The 18332-nt window shown below is 41.6% G+C and overlaps 1 protein-coding gene across 3 annotated transcripts in view; it reads right to left on the bottom strand.

The window, feature by feature from the left end:
- The window catches only part of LOC146964102 (palmitoyltransferase ZDHHC14-like), a 47802-nt gene that overhangs the window by 1802 nt on the left and 27668 nt on the right, over window positions 1-18332 (bottom strand). For all 3 annotated transcript variants that reach the window (XM_085768527.1, XM_085768529.1, XM_085768528.1), the window contains exons 4-9: window positions 17533-17685; window positions 11978-12115; window positions 10715-10763; window positions 8920-9022; window positions 8256-8365; window positions 5429-5534 (exon numbers count right to left, since the gene is read on the bottom strand). In XM_085768527.1, coding sequence (XP_085624653.1) covers window positions 5429-5534; window positions 8256-8365; window positions 8920-9022; window positions 10715-10763; window positions 11978-12115; window positions 17533-17685 — 659 coding nt within the window. The remainder of the gene's footprint in view (window positions 1-5428; window positions 5535-8255; window positions 8366-8919; window positions 9023-10714; window positions 10764-11977; window positions 12116-17532; window positions 17686-18332) is intronic.

Genomic DNA, 18332 nt, shown 5'->3' with positions numbered 1-18332 from the left:
CTGAAGCACAGAGGTTTGATCCTGGGGGTCTCACCTTCCTGTCTCAATCACACTGACCTAAAAAGAGCAGATTACAGATGTGATTTAAACAGATGTTGGGCCACCTTTGACAGTGAAGGGATGCATCAGCTGCTGTCAACTTAGCATCGCCTTCACAAGCCTGGAAAGACTAATTGGAGCGACGGACGGTCACCGGACTGAAATGACAGAAACGTCACTCGCTGTCACGTCGGCTCGCAGCGACATCACCGGAGCTTTGTCCTTCTCTTTCTACTTTTTGGCTCACGCATGTTTTATTAACAGTCAAAGCCAGACTGTCTGAGTGCTGTCAATCCTCCATTGCAGACACACACCCACCCACACACACATACACACGCTGACTGCTGATAGACTAACCTTGGCCAGCGAATAGCAAGTGGGGCGGCTCAGGCCTTGTTGTGGTCAGATTTCACACGTAGCAGAAATGACACAACAAGAATGTAATCTGGTATTTACGGTTTGTTCTTGGCACATACCACTACTTCTTAACTGAACAAACAGGGCATATCAAGATCATACCGCTCCAGTGGCAGGTAATAATTAATAGAGAAAGAAAAATATCACGTTTTAAACTCTGCTCTCCATTACGCAACTTGATGTTGAGACGGAAACACAACATTTGGGGGTGGGTTTGTGTGTGAATATCTGTAGATCTGGGGGATGTGAGTTGGACCAAACCGGTAGTTTGGAGACTTCCTCCCCTTGGGCTCTGGGAAATAGCAATTTCAGCATTTTTCAGAATAATTTTCAACCACATTATTACCTGACAATCAAAATCATAATGGGCTGCAGTCCTACATTAAAATCATTTTGTGCAATCCAAGCCAATTTTCACAAAAAAATTCACCAACCAGCCAAGATTTTGAGTTTAATTTAATAACAGCAAGGTCATGAGGAGGGTGAACAAGAGACGTTGTGCAAACAAAATGAATGAGTTCCACAGAGCTGAGGCGTTTTAGTTCATCTTTAAACAAGTCTCAATCGGAGGCAGTTGACTCCAACAACAAGTTGAGAAATCGCAGACGTCCATGTTATTCCTGACAACACGACCACAGAGCGGCTGACTGATAAGAACTTGTACATCTGTCTGGGTACCAAGGTGGGAGCTTAGTGGAAAGTTGAGGAAAGACCAAAAGGAGTCTACAATGTTTCTGGCCATGATTTCATCTTTTAGAAGCAGACCAAACCAAGTCTAAATATTGATTCTATCCAGCTCTGAGGGGAGTAAAGGACCAAGCTGGGCATTCTGGGCGAGTGTAGCACCGTCAGTCATGCAGCTCAGTGTAAAGATGCTTCTGTGTCTCCTCACTGAACTCAGAGTGAGCAGTCAAACTGAAACGAGCTGTGGGGTGTCACTCCCTCATATCTCACTATCAGCCAGGAAATGGTGGTTGATCAGGTTGCACTGTGTGCATGTGTGTGTTGTATAAAAATAGTCTGCAGCTCACAAAAGGAAAAAGACAGAGAGAAAAGGAGGAAGGAAGAGCAAAGATAAATATTTACAGAGCTAAAGGCAAATTGTGTAGCATGAAGCGAACAGACCAGTACATCCAAATTATAACAACGTGATTTCTCACAAAACTAAAACTATCTACATGAGCAGATTCCACTGTAGGTTAACAACAGAAATGACTGGATGTTTAATTGTTGTGCACACACCAAAGCCCACAGGCACCTGAAACGTATCCGTGGGCCGTGCAAGAAACAATTATTATCACTTTATCATAATTTCCCATGAATGTGTTGGGTATGTGCTATCTCTTGCTGTAGGGCATTGTGCAATATGCAATATGCAGCATTATGGGTATTATTGGGAGGGGTTTGTAATTGTTGGAGGAATATGAAATGGAGTCTTAAATGTTAAATGTCAAATGTAGTTGTCTGTACATGTGGGGGGTTGGGCACAGAGTTACGGCTTTATTGGGGAATGTGCAATAGCCTAGCAGAGGGTATTTTGCAATATCTATCTAGGATTATGGTTTTTATAGTGGGAATATGAAACTGCCAGAACATGCAATGAAATGTAAATGTCAACGCTGAATGCTGTTGTAGTTTTGATTGTAATGTACATGTATATAAAGAGAGGTTGTTAGCTGCTGTGTTGCTGGTGTTTTCTTGGGCTTAAGTAAGACAAAAAAGGCTAATCATATCCTATCTTATATTATCCTTCTAAGCTAATTATTCGATCACTATGTCAACAAAATGAGAAATGATCCTGTCACATTCCCAGAGCCCAAGTTAAGATCAGTTTTGTGTGACAGTTCAAAACTCAAATGTTCAATGTTTAGCACAAAATCATGACACTTGATGTAATGGACCCTGGTTGTTATGGAAATGTTTGCTTGATCAATTACTTTTAAAGATTAAGGGAATATTATTAGAGCTGTTGTCTGTTCAGGTTTAATGGATCAATCGACAAATTCTTTCAATACTAATGAAAAACTTGAAAATAATAAAATACCACCTCTGGCCCTGACTATCTGAATGGAAAGACACCGTTAGAGGTCAGAGAAAAATCTATCTTTAATAACTCTGCTGGACTGACCCTTTACTGAAGGCAACGTTCGCTGCTTTCAGTCAAATTGTGTCTATTTTCTCCCATAAGTCAAATCCCAAATGGAGGTTTTATGTTATCAAGGTGTTATGTGACGTTGCACAGTGTTGCCGTGGCAACTGCTTACAAGGCTTCTGCATACCAGGCTGTCGTTTTAAAAGCTGCATCACAGACAGAGTACCTCAGACAGAAGCGGGGATTCCACTGCCTAAAAGTAAATGCGGCCTCCATGCATTTCCAAACACAGAACTAAAAAAAGAACTTAATGTGGATTAATGTGCGACAGACACCAGTCAACAAACAAACTCAATGATATCCTGTTTCCTCAGTCATACATCAGATGACTGAGGGGAAAAACAGTTAACCTTGTGCACAGGGCTTCGTTCTCATATTCAGCTAAAACAAAGACACTGATTAAATGGACTAGTTGCTGATGACAGGCATTTAAATATACTAAAATATTAAATATTTTCCCTCATTTATTGTTAAAAAGTTAAAAGACCATTGTAAAATCTACACTTAGCTGTTATCTACATCCTAGATTATCTATGCTGTCATACGTCTGATATGTAGTTCTTGGTGCAGATATAAATGGTTGCCCTACTCGACTGTATTTTCCTTCTTAAATTAGTGGAAAAACAGTGATAATAACATGAAAATTGACAAAACATGAATCAAGTATGATACATTTGTTCCTTCCATCTGCTGCGACTTTATCATCCGCACATCTCACACACACTTCACTACATTCACACACTTTCTCTGAAGAGCAGCCACCCACACACTCCCGTAGTAAACAGACGAAAGTGACAGGAGACTTTTACTCACCGTGGTTTAAACTATTCAGCTAAATCAAACCAGCAGCTGCTTTATAACCTACTTGAAAATAGTTGATCCTGATGAGATCCCTATATGGAAGGTTATAAAATAATGCATATGTTGCTCTATGGCTTGGGCTTGTGTCTCTTCTATATTGTTTTGTGAAGCACTTTGTAAACTTGTGTTTTTAAATGTGCTATATAAATAAAGTTATTATTATTATACGTCTATAAAGCACGAAGATGTGTGTCCGTGTGCTGTTAAAATGGGCAACAACAGGACTTCTATAGCAAACAGATTATTAAGCAGTTATTTCTGAATGTGCTAACATGGGGGGGGGGGGGGTGTCGTTATGGCTCTTGGCCCATAACAATTAGTCCACACATTCAGGACCTGAAGACTGATGACATTCATGCTCGATCTCAATGAGAATGAGCAGGACGAGGTCGGGTTTGGATGAGAACAACTAGATGTCTGTGGGGCAGAAGGAGGGCGCCAGTGAAAGACGTATACTCGCTGTGTGTGAATGGCTCTTAAATCTAGCATGTAATGTGTGAGGTAAACAGCTAAAGTGAACAACAGGAGACTTGTCTATTCAGGCACCGGAGAGAAGCCGGTCAGCGAGGTCAGCACAATGTCCTCTTCCACAACACAGGCTGTTCTCTCCCAGGGACAGCTTAACATTACTGAGGAGGATATCTGTTTGCTGTGCTTTCTGCGCCGTGGCGTGTTTGCGCAAAATGGTCTTATTCATTAGACATCATCATCTCTCTCTGACTCCTGCTTATTCTCTTTCTTTGGCCCACAACAGGACTTGATTATCAGCATGATGAGAAAACACTAAACCCCTAAACCCCTTACACATCCTGATGATGAGCAAAACCCTGTGACAAGCCAACAAGCTCAGACCGGGGTGAGACAATCTGTGATGCCACCTCAGCAGTGACACACAAAAAGTATACTTCATATTTCCATCCAGAGCAATTTCATCAAGTTTCAATCTAGAGGGACAAGAAATACAAAACTGGCTTTGCTCCCCCAGATCTGGATACAGTGAAGTGTTTGTGCTTCTGTGGTCTGTTGGAGTAGCTAAGAATGAATTAATGTTGTTGACCATGTTATCCGGTCTAATCCTTAAACCAACAGCTAGTGTTTATCATCATACACCAAAGCAATATTAGACACACCTGAAGATTAAAGTCCTGCCTCAATTCCTGAGAGCAGAGTCTCTGTTTCTGGGAAATGATCTGAAGACCACGTCTGAAGATTCACCTGCTGTGGAGGACGTTTTGTCTTTGTGTGTTGTGCTAACCAGTGCTTGGTCCTACAGGAGTCACGTTAAGTTAAAAAGTATATAAAACGAAGCATGTCTCTTAAAATGTTGGTTTTGAGCTAAGGGCAGATTTTTTGGGGGAGGGCAAGAATAGATAGCTAGCTAGGACATTACAGAAGAAGAAGAGATATAGATCTACTTGAGCTTCCTTCATCAAGTGACTGCCTAATTCTGGTTTCTGTGAGCAGACTATGCAGACTCCAGACTAATTTCTTTTACAAGGAGCATAGTGGCCCCTAACTTAAAATTTTAGGAGCGCAAGCAGAAAATTTGGGGGCGCACAGTAAATCGAATTCACATTTCCTGTTTTCATTCATGATACTCGCACACATGGGTCTGGCACCTGAATATATGTGCTATTCTATTTCATATCTGTTTTGTTTTTTGTTTTTTACATGTGAGGTGATCTCGGGTGTTAAGAAAGGGGCCAATAAATAAAATGTATTATCATTATTATTACCTGTAATGACAGATTCCAGATTCTTTGAGTCAGCACTTGAAAAACTCAACAAAAAAAACGGCAAATATACTGGCTGCACATGTGCAGGTAGACAAAAAATTTAGTTGCACTGTCTCAAATTTTACAGGCAGTCTGGAGTCCTGCTATGAACATCTTGGATCCCTCATGACAACTCATCACTCATCTACATCTTTACTTCAATAAACTTCAGTCAGGTTCTTACCATGTGGCTCTGCTGAGACTGGGTGGCCCCGTACATAGTGATGCCATTGGTTGGTGGGGCCAGCTGCGGTGAGTCGGACTGAATAAAACCCCGTCTGTCGATTAGACTGGAGAGAAACAGAGAGACCAGACAAGGACAAAGGTGTTTTTTCATTAGCATTCATTCACACGTAGTACACAGCAAATGCTATTAGCATCAGATCAAATACAGTAGCCAAACAGATTCTTTCAGAAGAAGGAGAGGCCTAAACGTACATGTACAAAGAAACTGTCAGTCAGGTTGAGTCTGTGTTACTGTAGGTGGAAAGGATTAGCATACTGCAAATGGAATTCAGCAGCTGTAGTTACTGGAAATGTTTTCTCATTCCTATCAAAGTCATTCAGATTGAAGATTTCAATCAACTGTTTGTCAACTGTATTTAATCTGACACACACAAAGATGACGGATCTGGATGCATAGAGAAACACACACGCATTTAAATATATACACAGGGCATGCACACAGTGAATGAAGACAGAGAGTGACCAAGTTCAATCTTTCATATTGTTGTCTTTCTTTTAGATTTGACCACTTGTATTCTCTCTGGGCTTTTAAACTGATTAAACCCTGAGTATGATACTGCATTGTAAAATGGTTTAAAGTGCAATATTGCATGTTGTGTACCAGCTTCAGTATTCAAGTCTTGGCTGTGCAGAGGACACAGTGAGTGCACATACTCATTCTTCCATTCACACACACATTCACACAAACTCAACCACAAAAACACAAACACAGAAAATCACAGGTTTGTGATAAATCACTGAGGTCCTGCTGTGGAGCGCTGGAGTGAATCATTGTTTCTGTCCCACTGTTAATGCTGCAGAGCCCTGACACAGCTGCTTAGATAACAACCTGCTGAACTCTAGTGAGCTTTTACACGTGTGTGGTCATGGGCCAGATATAACGATAGTGGCTATTTATCAGCCAGATACAGGTTGATCTGACACAGAGTAGTCCCTACCACACACACACACACATAAACACACACGCGCAATGAGCATAGGTGTTAAATGGTGCGAGCAGGGTAATCATTTAACAGAAAGTGCGTTGACAGGGAGGCTCCGGTGGGACTGAGCTGGATTCAGGTGGAAATGGTTTCATAGACACAAACTCTGGGAACCTACAGCAGAGGGCCTGTGCTGTGCTGCTGGTAATAAATACCGAATGTCTGTAAATGTGGTTAGGGAAACAAGCATGAAGACATGTAGGGCGATGCATTAGTTAGAAAATGTGAGTCAAGGCCCTCAGCAGGGAATGGGAAATGCAAAAGGATTTTGTTTTGTGTGTCTGTGTGCGGTGTTGCTTCCATAGTCTGAGGCTGAGTCGAAAACATTCCTTCCTTCCTGGCGGATCCAGCTGTGTGAAGCTGGTGGCTGGCCACAAACACACACAGACAGACACACACACACACACAGATGGCAGCCACCTGTGCACTGAGGACTCTCCTCTACCACCCACTGGAATCATTACTGGTGACTTATAGCTGGTGATGGCCAAAGTACCATTCAGACAGATATGTTATATAAATACAGCAGCTTGGAGCCTCCATCATTTACTGCTCTTCTACTTTGCATGCAGGCATCTGGGGATATGTTTGGAAACTTGAGAAGAAACGGCATGCTTACGATGAACCTTAAAGGGATAGTTCAACATTTTAGAACATTATGAAACAGTTGTTTTCGAGGTAAATTCATGCAAAAACGCTGATGTGCGTTCCTGTCGAGGGCAGTCTCTGCATTTACCTTGAAAGCAACTCTGTCTCATAATGTTCTGTTATTATCTCATAGCGTGGTGAATGTGCAGGTCACAACTTGTCCACCAGAGCGTTTTGGAGTTGTTGGATTGTGTATTTGATGAGTTTGATGAGGGAAACCAAGAAATCCCATTAGCCTCCGTAACGTAGCTCTGAGCAGCTCACGGCTCTGCTCCGCCGTTCTAAAAATAGCTTGCACCAACAATTAAAGGTAACAAACCTACTGCTATGACTATAGGGATTATGGCAATGGGCCAATTTGCCATAATGTTGAACCATCCCTTTAAAATGTATGTTTGTATTTTACAGTTCAAGTGAAATGCAAAGTTAGAGGCTGGGGCTTCCAGCGACTTGAATCTGCTTGTGATGACTTGACAGGGTCAGTGTGAGTGCTGCGTATTCAAAGTGGGTACAGGGGCCATACAGTATGAACACCACACTATGTATTTCTGTCCAATGGGGAACAATAAACACCACCATGGAAGAAATGAAAGAACATTTAAAACCAGGAGGATCAAGAATTACAGCGGCTCAGATGACTAATGAGAATTTACTGAGCAAAATGCTGAAGTGAAAGAGGCTGGGAGGGAACATGCAATGTGTGCTGACATTTACAGTCACGTGGCCATGAGAATGTAGCTGTGACAGTTGGCCTGCATTTCGTTAAATCCACGAAACAGCGAGTGTGAAATCTAATATATCTAGCCATCTTGATCTTTTGGTTTTGGTTAAAATGAGCCTGAAATCCATTCTGCTCTCAGGAGCTATAGAGAGGGAAAGACGGCGGGCAGGCTCGTCTCAGAACAGATCGTCACATCAAAGGGATTCTTTGCTAACGATGCTAACGTAGCCTTTGGACAAAATGGAAAACCACAATAAGCAGTGAAAAAACAGGTGACCTATTATCCAAAAAGGTTGAAAGATGGGGATCTGAGAGTGGTCTACAACAGAGCTTCCATGTCATCATCTGGGCATGTGGCAATAGGAAAACAACCTCATAAAAACAACACACACGCACATTCACACAGGCCGTACCTCGGTGGCAGGGGTCCACACAGTGCTGCACAGCAGTTGGTGAAAATGTTGCCGTGGCTGTAAGGGTTATGGTTGTCCTTCCCTCTTTTAGAAGACCACGAACCTTTTATCTGCAGGAGAGCGAGCAACATCATCAGTCACAATTACAGAGACTTGTCACGGATGATGATTGTGTATTGTGTCTAGTCTGGAGCTTAAGATGTTCACGTATCAAACCCATGAAGCTTTCATCAACATGCCAACAAGATAATATATTCAATTTCATTATCTATGATTGTATCTATTGTTTGAAAGTATATTAATCAAAAATGCTAATTGAAGAATAATATAATCACAAAAGACTGCAAAATTGAATACCTTTATGAAACACTTTGTATGTACTTGTAATAGAAATCATTATAATAGTTTAGTTTTCTCTTCAAATAAGAAGAGATTTGTTTCAAAATCTATCATCTATCATCAGTAGTGAAAAAAATTCCTACTTTTATCCAGGTTGAAAAATAACTGATACAGACTGTAAATGGACCATAAATCTATACCTACGTATATGGATGTTTAGATAATGTATACTGACATAGGAGGTCTCATCATTTTGTAATAATGTAAATTTTAAGCTCTATAACTCATGGCATAGTGCTGCCTGATGTTTCACAGTCATACTCACATCTTCATTGGTGGTCTGGTTTGAGCTGATCAGGTAGGTATGGAAGCCTGAGAGGCCCACTATAGACCAGACAGAGAAGAAACACACCACCACCTCCAGCACAGTGACACAGTGAAGTCAAGGAACAAAACGTCGACCACAGTTTTCATTTCCTCCATTCTTTCGTTCAGTGAGGACGGAGACATTGATGTGAAAGCCCGTATAGAAACACACATCATGGGCAGTGTGGACCACAGAGAAACACAAATGGCAGGAGATCTGACAGCCAGCATACTGACCTACAGCCTCGGGGCTGTCCGCCTCTTGCCAATAGTTCCTAGTTACCAGCTCATTTGGCTGGGACTGCAGAACACTGCTCATTTTCTCTGCTCTACATAAAGCATGAAAAACAGACAATGTCCAAGACGAGTCCTTCTGCCTTTCTGAAGAGAACTGTTGTTGCCCCGCGCAACAACTCCAAATACAGTTTCTCAAAGAATGTCATTCATAAAATAAAATCCACAAATACAGACACACCACAATTTTACTATTTAGCACTAAAGTCAAGTCCCTGTGGGCATAATGGAAAAATAATAACTTGGTAGGTCTTTATGGTGCATGCTCAAAGAGAATGAGTCAGGCTGTTAAACTGTACTGTAAAAATCAAATAAATACCTCCACTGTCTTCTTTTCTCTCTCTCTCTCTCCTCCTCCACAGCAAGGACAAAACATGTCATCATTCACCTTGTACAAAGGACGGCTACAACACTATCGACCGGAATTCCCCTTTATTAAAGTCCTGATGGAGACGGGGCCGTTATCAGCTTGGCTTGGCACACATTCCCCTGGCTGAGAAACAGTTATCTCACTGGGCCATAGAGACGGAGAGGGACAGTGGCATGACCCTGTGCCCTCCACTTGATTTGTGACTCAGAAATATCATTAGGTGTTATTCAGATAGGATCACTTTAGATTCTCTGAACTTGTTCATCAGTTAATACTGGGTCCTGATGCAGATTCTGGTATTATAAAAGTGGGAGAAGAAAGAAAAACAATCTGAAAGTTAAAAAAAAAAACATCTTTACCTTCAGCAGACTTTGTAATAATGACAATACATTTAGATGATGATGTTAGAAGATTGCTTTCTAATGTCACTCCCTGAATTTATCACTTAAGGCGGAGGTCAAATGGCGTGAAACTACACTGCAGGGACACAATGGAAAAGACTGACTTGCTCGGATTTATCACGGCCCGTGTGATCATCACTGATGTTGTGCTGAAACAATAAGCCGACTTACAGCGTGTTTGTGACAGCTGTAGCTTAAGACTTCTCGCACGCACTTGGCATCCAGCGCGCAGACGGACACACACCCGCGCTCATGTCACATCTCCCTCACGCTACGTCTCTGCAGAGGAGGGGGGCAGGCACAGGCCAGGGATGCATGAAATCAAAAGGCCGGCTGAATCAATCGGCAGCGACGGAGAGTGGAGCTGCCTTGCGTGCTGTGTTAGCACGACGGAACATGACTAATCAGATGCGCCCCAGTCATGCGAGTACAGTAACTCTGCAGAAAATGGCAGGAGCAACAGATGGAAATGCTTTGGAAAGGCATGTCATGCAAATTAATTCTGACTTGTGTGGGCAAGTCAGTCCGTGTCATGATGACAACAATCGAAGTTCGGCAGAGCTGGATTTCTGAAAATCTTTGTTATTAGATTTTGTTTATATACAATAAATATGTATATAAATTGTCTGTATATTTTTTTTCTTCACACCTTAGCTCGGTGTATTTCACAAGCTTCACTGAAAGGATATCTGGCAGGACTGTCTTTAAGTGCGTTGAGGAACCCACTTTGATGGGAGCCTGTGAACAGAGAAAGACAGTGTTTCTATTAGACTGCTACATAATTGTGTTTATACAATTTACATCACATACGCCCTCTCAATTCTCACACAATATTGCGTATCAGCATTAAGCAACAACAACCGAGTGTGAAACCTTGTTATCAGATTTGGGGTGCTACACAGTCTGGAGCCATTATCGACTGCAGACTCAGTGTTGGTTATCATTAAGCCTTAACAAGATGAACCGAGGTTGACCTGGGCAGAACGAGTCCACTTAAACTGCTGTTCTAATTCAACTATATGAAATGTGAAGAGTAGAATCTGAAAAATTGTGTTAATTTGATTCAAAAATCTGCCTGTAATGATGTTGGGAAGCCTGCAGAGCTAGTTCAGGCAGACAACTCAAGCTATTTAAACGCCTGCTTACCTGATCATTCCTGACTACTCTGCTGCTTGCTGAGGTTTTTTCAACCCCCCCACCTTCCCCAGCATCCACCTGTAGGCTCTGTTTCTATGATTTATTCAGTGCAATGTCTGTCAAGCAGATCATTTATCATGGAATGAATGAAAAGAGAGAGAGGACTGACGCCAAACTTGCTTCGGCCACGCTAAAACTATTCATGCTTTGCTTCAGTTATGTAAAATGTTTACGCTCAATAAAAATATTGACCTCAATCCAGAGTTGTCTGACTGAACTGTACTATAACTGTTCTCCAACTGGGTCTCAGCCTCACTATGAGGGGAAAAATTACAAACTGAAGAACTCAAATGACTGTGAAGCCTTTTTTTTTTTTTTTGCCAGATCTGACAGCACTTGGACTCAAAACAGCGTGGTCACAATCAAAGGGAAGGGAACAAGCTCAAAAGAGTTTTAATCAGCAGTATAATTTTCAAACAGCTAATCTTGGCTCATGTTTCGCTCCCAGGGCAACATCGATTCACTGACTGTCATTTATGCAGAACGCATGTACACACACACACACAGACACACACACACAGACACACGCACTGATGGGGGGCCAACAGTCCACTGCCTGCTCCCAGCTGGAAACATGGTAACGAGCCAGAACTCTGCAGCTTCTCACAACGCCCACCTACAACCTGCTGGCTCCAAAACACGCCGAGCACAGAGCCAGGAGGGGAGTGCGTCTGTGTGTGTGTCTGTGTGTGTCTTTGTGTGTCTGAACTAGGCCCAAGAGCACATGTCGTTTTCTCCTCCTCCCTGCTACTTACGTAAAATGATGTGTGTGATGACAAAAGCGAAGATGAAGATGGTGAGGAAGGAGAGTGAGAGGATGAACATGTAGAAGAAACGGTAGTTCCTCCTTCCCACGCAGTTCCCCACCCAGGGGCAGTGGTGGTCAAAACGCTCTGCAAGGACACACACAGACCAGAGAAGTTTATTTTGGATACAAGGACACACCTAGGAACAGATGTCACAGCACATGGACTTGTGAAAAAAAGAAACTCATTAGTAGGCTACATTTTATCTTAAAATCTCCAGAAGACGCCTATCCATCCTTGTTGCTTAAAGGGATAGTTCAACATTTTGGCAAATTGGCCCATTGCCATAATCCCTATAGTCATAGCAGTAGGTTTGTTACCTTTAATTGTCAGTGCAAGCTATTTTTAGAACGGCGGAGCAGAGCCGTGAGCTGCTCAGAGCTTCACTACGGAGGCTAATGGGATTTCTTGGTTTCCCTCATCAAACTCATCAAATACACAATCCAACAACTCCAAAAACGCTCTGGTGGACAAGTTGTGACCTGCACATTCACCACGCTATGAGATAATAACACAACGTTACCAGACAGAGTTGTTTGTTGATGAGTTTCATGAGGGAAACCAAGAATTCCCATGAGCCTCCATAGTGAAGCTCTGAGCAGCTAGCAGCTCTGCTCCGCCATCCTAAAAATAGCTTGCACCGACAATTAAAGGTAACAAACCTACTCCTGAGTGGTGTTTAGCTCAGTTGGTAGAGCACCCGTCTCATGTGTTGAGGCTATGGTCCTCACTGCAGGTGGCCCCGGTTCGAATCCCATGCTGAGCGGCCCTATCCTGCATGTCATTACCCCCCTCTCTGCCTCCCATTTCCTGTCTCTCTCAACTGTCCTGTACATTAAAGGCAAAAAAAGCCCCCCCCCCCAAAAAAAAACAACAACAACCTACTCCTAAAACTATTATTTTATTATTATGGCAATGTACCAAAATGTTGAACTATCCCTTTAAAATCTCCAGAAGACGTCTATTCATCCTTGTTACTTTTATTAAGAACCCCAGGTTCCCCATTCATAAGACATTAAAAAACAGGTTACTTTAGTGCATGTAAACAGAGAACACAAATCCAGAACTGTGGGAAAAGACAAGTGTCCCACTGGGTCTTAGCATAACAATATAGAAATATTTCACATGTTGTAGTGGACAGTGTAAACCGTCCATTTATATAAACCAGCTAATAAAAACTACAGGCAGGCCCAGATGACGTGTTATGGCTGAAAACATTTCTATCAAAGTGGGACTCTGCAATGTTGAGAGTGTGAAAGGAGAAGCTCTTTGCTGGGTCAAGAGATAAAGTGCCTCCAGAAAGACCTCAACATCAGAAGCTTTGAGGACGTCGGAGGGAAAATGAAGACAAAGGACAGGTTGTTAAGGAAAAGTGTTGTTTATGTCCCTTCCAAGAACAACCGGGGTTTTCCAATATGACACGCTGACCTGAGACTGTAAGTCACTTTGGTACGGAGTGTGCAGCTTTGTGGAAGTGAACAAAGTGTTATCACGTAGCACAGTAGTGTCATGTGAGGAAATATCTAATATAGAAAAATATTCAAAATACAAATTAAATTTCTGGTTGCGGTCTGAAGCGTTCAACTACTCCAAATGAAAATTAGCCAGCCAGGGGTATTTCATTAAAGGAATCCATGAGCAGCTCCAGGACACTCATCATTTCACTGATTGCTTGGAGAGTGGAGAGTTTACTGTTAGTGTGGTTATCTAATCAGACCCCGCTCTGGACTACTAGCTGTGCACAGTGGTAGCTATTTAACTAATTAATCAGAGACATTATTTGTTTAGTGAGGTGAAATGACCTGCTTTTGTCTTCATTAATCAGTGCATGGTTGAAATGTGTCTGGGAAACTGAGCCTGCTGTTAGAAAGGGAACCGCTACTATTAGTCAAATCTGATTATGACCACAGACGGCCTCAGTGGTCGTTAACATTATAGGACCAACAATGCTAAGAGAGAGTTTTGTTATTCTTCTGTATCTACATGGTATATGGAAGAATCCTGAAGTTTAATTAAATACATTTTAAGAGCTTTAAAGAAAAGCTCTTTAATATATTTTTAAAAATGAACACCACTTTGACCTATTCCTGGTTATATCATCCCTTAAACTTACATTAACTTTACCTTTATTATGAGGATGGAGAGCTAACACTCTCAGTTTGTGATAACTTCTATAAACAACAAAAGAATTCCAACCCAAAAGCCAAAACAAGGTTTAACCTTTAACCTCTGACTGAAGGACTTTGGGCCGGATGCCACCAGTTATAAAGTTGATAGTGATATGATATACGACTGGGAGTTGGGAGAAAAATGCTCTATGCTGTTTTTGTATCTGACTTCCTGCCAGGCTAAATCCCTCTGTAGATTGATGCGGCTACATGGAGGACTCCCACAAGTAGAAATAAAGCTTTGAGCATACAAACCTTTTGGATGCATCCGAAAATTAACTTTTAATTAATTTTATTAAAAGTTTTTTTTTTTTAAATAGCTTTTTCTCCTTTAATACTCTTGTATAAATGAACACACCCTAGCATGTGTTCATACTGTCCTGTTCTTGGGAGTCCATGTGAGGATTTTATGACCCGAGAGATCCACAGATATTCAAGGAACTTCAGCAAAACAAAAACCCTCATGACAGAAGGCAGCATATCAGCTATTCTTTTATTTCTTTTTCCTTCAATTTTGAGAACATTTATCAACCTCCTCATCATCATCAGGTGGCAGGGGTTGCAGAAACAATGTGAACCAGATGTAGCAGCTATTTGCTCAATAATATTTCCTTCTGATGATTATTTTAAAGCTTGAAGAAGCCACTCTACTACATGTACTTATTATGTGCAATACTTGTTCAATGCATTTAATAGTTTGAAGCTTACATCTAAATAATTTCCCCAGGAGGATCATTTAAGTGTCATCTAATGCTCTGTAATTAAGCTCTTCAGAAAAAATAAACAGCAAGCAGACATAAAATCACTCTAGAAATCAATCAACAAATCCCAACCCTCTGCCCATGCATAAACAACAACCAATGTTTATGAATGCTTACAACTGGAAATTCAAAAAAAAAAAGCAGATCATTTTGTTCTGCTTATATGCTCTAAAGAAGAAAACAGAGCATGACTGCAAGGGGAATGGAAGAGGAGTGGTGCGTGTGTCATAATTCTGCACGCTTATGAGCGGCCTCTATCGTAGGGGAAGCACTCAGATCTCCACTGTGATCTCTACTTCCAGCTTAAGACTGGGTGCCAGCCCAGTTAGTTACTAATACAGATCACTGCAGACTTAGCAACCACGCAAGGGTCATTTAACCACAATAAATAAATAAGATTTCACTTGACTTCTTGCTGTGTTTGGAAAGGAGAAGAAAAAGTCTTTGATTACAGTTTTTCAATGATGCATGCACAAGTATTTTGCAGTTTTAGCTCTGAAGTTTCAGGATGAAAGGTACTGTCCAGATGCACTTTAAAGGTCCCATATTATGCTGTTTTTCAACCATTTCACACAGGTCTAAGTGGTCCAACTACATTGTATTTGTAACGTATTGCCCCCAAATCAACCTGCGGCTCTAGCAGGCTAAAAGTAGCTCTCCTGAGAACGAGCCGTTTCTGTGTCTGCACCTTGAAATGCAAATTAGATGTGTAAACCACATCTACTCCACAGTCACAGGGAGAGGATGTGGTTTTCGCTACAGGTACCATGTGCTAATGTTGACATTGCAAATAGGGATGGGGCCGGGCAATGATTTCTGAATGATCAAATAGACGTTCAGAAAAAAAAAAAATAGAATAGTTTATGAGACTATCATCTCAGTGTTCCCTCTACATTCATTTTTTTTTAATTGTTGCAAATACACCACCGCCGCATGTCTTCACCTTCACAGCAGAGTCCTGCACTGGGTCGGGTACTCGCGAGTACTAAGGTAAACTACAGATCTTGCTCAGTATCTACTCTTTGCACCTCGATGACGGACCACAGCGTGTTTTTCTCCAGCATCATTAAACTCGGGTGACAGAATAACAAAAGTCTCAGTACAGATCAGTGGTTGCTGTTTCCGGTGTGTTTTTAAAAAATTAGAGGGTTTGATTCTCGTGTCGGACGTCGTGCTCAAGTGCTAGTGGAAAACCAAAAAAAAAAAATTTAGTGTCTCAGTCCCCTGGGCTTATAAATAAACAACATTGATGATTATTATTGTAGCCCATAAGTTCAACAGGACATACCCCAATAATGTTGCAATCGCGGACGGTCACTGTTCTGGAAATATCTCAACGTCAGGATCAGCAGCATTTCCAACTGGCCCGTTTGGGCAAACGATCTCAAAAAAGTGAAGCAATCAATTAAGGGTGTGAACTGTCTGTTTTTTTTTTTTCACCCCCGGGCGTCAGAGAAAGGCCACGGGAACACATATAACCGCTACAAAACCAGTATAAGTGGATTTTGCATAACATTAGCCCTTGGATGTGAAAAGTGACTTTTAAGAAAGGGACATGAGTCACAACTGACAAAAAGTAATTACAACTGACACCCACCAGCAGCATGGAGAGTCCAGCTATGTGTCTGTTTCTCATTTTTATTTCCGGCCCATCTGAGCCTCAGAAATATGACATAAATGTATTTTTAAACCACACAAACAAATGACAATTAAACTCTCTCCTGTGATTGTGCTGGTTGAAATCTATCATTAATTTACTTTATCCCGCTTCAAATAAGATGTCCACATTGCTTAATGTTAAAATTAAAATCAAGAACTACAGCCCATCGGTTTCCTTTATTAATGCAAAATTTAAATGTGCACAAATGCACCTTTCTGTAGCAACATTCGTGGCCTGATTGTGAAAATGACTGCCCTGCCCTGTTTTTGTTCAGCTGCCAGTCTGTCCTCTTTCCTGCCAGCGTGCATCTGCTGCATCTGATTACCACCTCCTCGTCTTTTTTTTCCCTTGTTTACTACTTCCTCATCTTTGTCTTGCAGATTTTCAGTCGGTTCTACTTCTGACAAGGAAACAGACATTCAAAGGAGGAGCTGTCTCTGATGAGAGAGCAGCACAAAAACCCTGATGAGAGAGATACAGGCACACAGGTTTCTGTATCTTGTAGTAATTGCCTAGCTGTGCTCTTCCCTTTGTCTCCAGAGACGGAGCATGTGGTTGTGAAGAGCAGCAAAAATCAACTATAATGGTGCTGTTTTCTTTCTGTTTAGTCTCACCACTCCCTCCCTCTCCTCTGTGTGGATGCCAATTCCTTTAAGCATATGCAGTGTAAATACCCTGTAGGTCTAAATCACAAACTCAACACTTAGCTTGGTTTGTGGGCTCACATGAAGATGTGTGTTTTTGTATGTGGTGGTGAATAGAGAGAAAGACAGAGTAGTAGAAGACTGTTTGGTGAATGACTGTGTTTCTACTTTTATGCTACTGTCTGAATTCTGTGAGAAAAGAAAAACATTTATACAGAATACTGTCAGAAAACCTGCAACCTCACAACTAGAGAGCATCCTTCTCACTCACCCACGCAGTTGTCACACAGGCTGCAGTGGGAGGCACGTGGCGGTCTGAAGATCTTGCAGGTGAAGCAGTACTTCAGTTTGACTGTCTGCCCATTGATTACCACCTCTTTGGTCCTGGGAGGAGGCCTGTAGCCCGTACTGCCATTGGCAACATCTGGAGAAAAGAAAAACAAAAGAGATACATAAGAAAAACCAACATCAAAAGAGTGTTTCTGCGCTGTATGTGCAGGTGAGAATATTCCAGAGGCACAAAAAAGCAATAAAGGTCAGAGTCAATCATTTCAACAGTCAAAATGCAACAGATGCTGGTGATTAGCTGGAAGAGAGAGTGGGTTACGATCGATATGAGTAATATATGAGAAGGCAGAGACACTGGTTTACTGAACAACTTAACATATTTCCAACAATAATAGTTGTGTTACATGTTATTATAATGTATTAACATTAGCCTACTAAATGCTTTTCACTCTGTATGACGTCTAGCGTCACTGTTTCTCAGACAGCAGCACTCTATATGAATATTACCAGGTTCCTACTAGGTAGAAAATACATATACTATGTAATGCAGTCTAGCAAGAAGACATGTCATGCTGCCTTCAAACCCTTAAAAGGGATAGTTCAACATTTTGGCAAATTGGCCCATTGCCATAATCTCTATAGTTTTAAGAATAACGTATGACGTTATGAGACAGAGTTGTTTTCGAGGCAAATGCAGAGACTGCTTGCCAAAAAACTGCCCCCGACGGAAACGTGCATCAGCGGTTTTGCATGAATTTACCTTGAAAACAACTCTGTCTTGTT

The sequence above is a fragment of the Trachurus japonicus genome, chromosome 22 (assembly GCF_045865225.1).
Source record: "Trachurus japonicus isolate A0001 chromosome 22, Traja_1.0".
Taxonomy (NCBI): domain Eukaryota; kingdom Metazoa; phylum Chordata; class Actinopteri; order Carangiformes; family Carangidae; genus Trachurus; species Trachurus japonicus.
The sequence above is the reverse complement of the archived record's forward strand: the minus strand, read 5'-3'. Positions and strand labels throughout refer to the sequence as shown.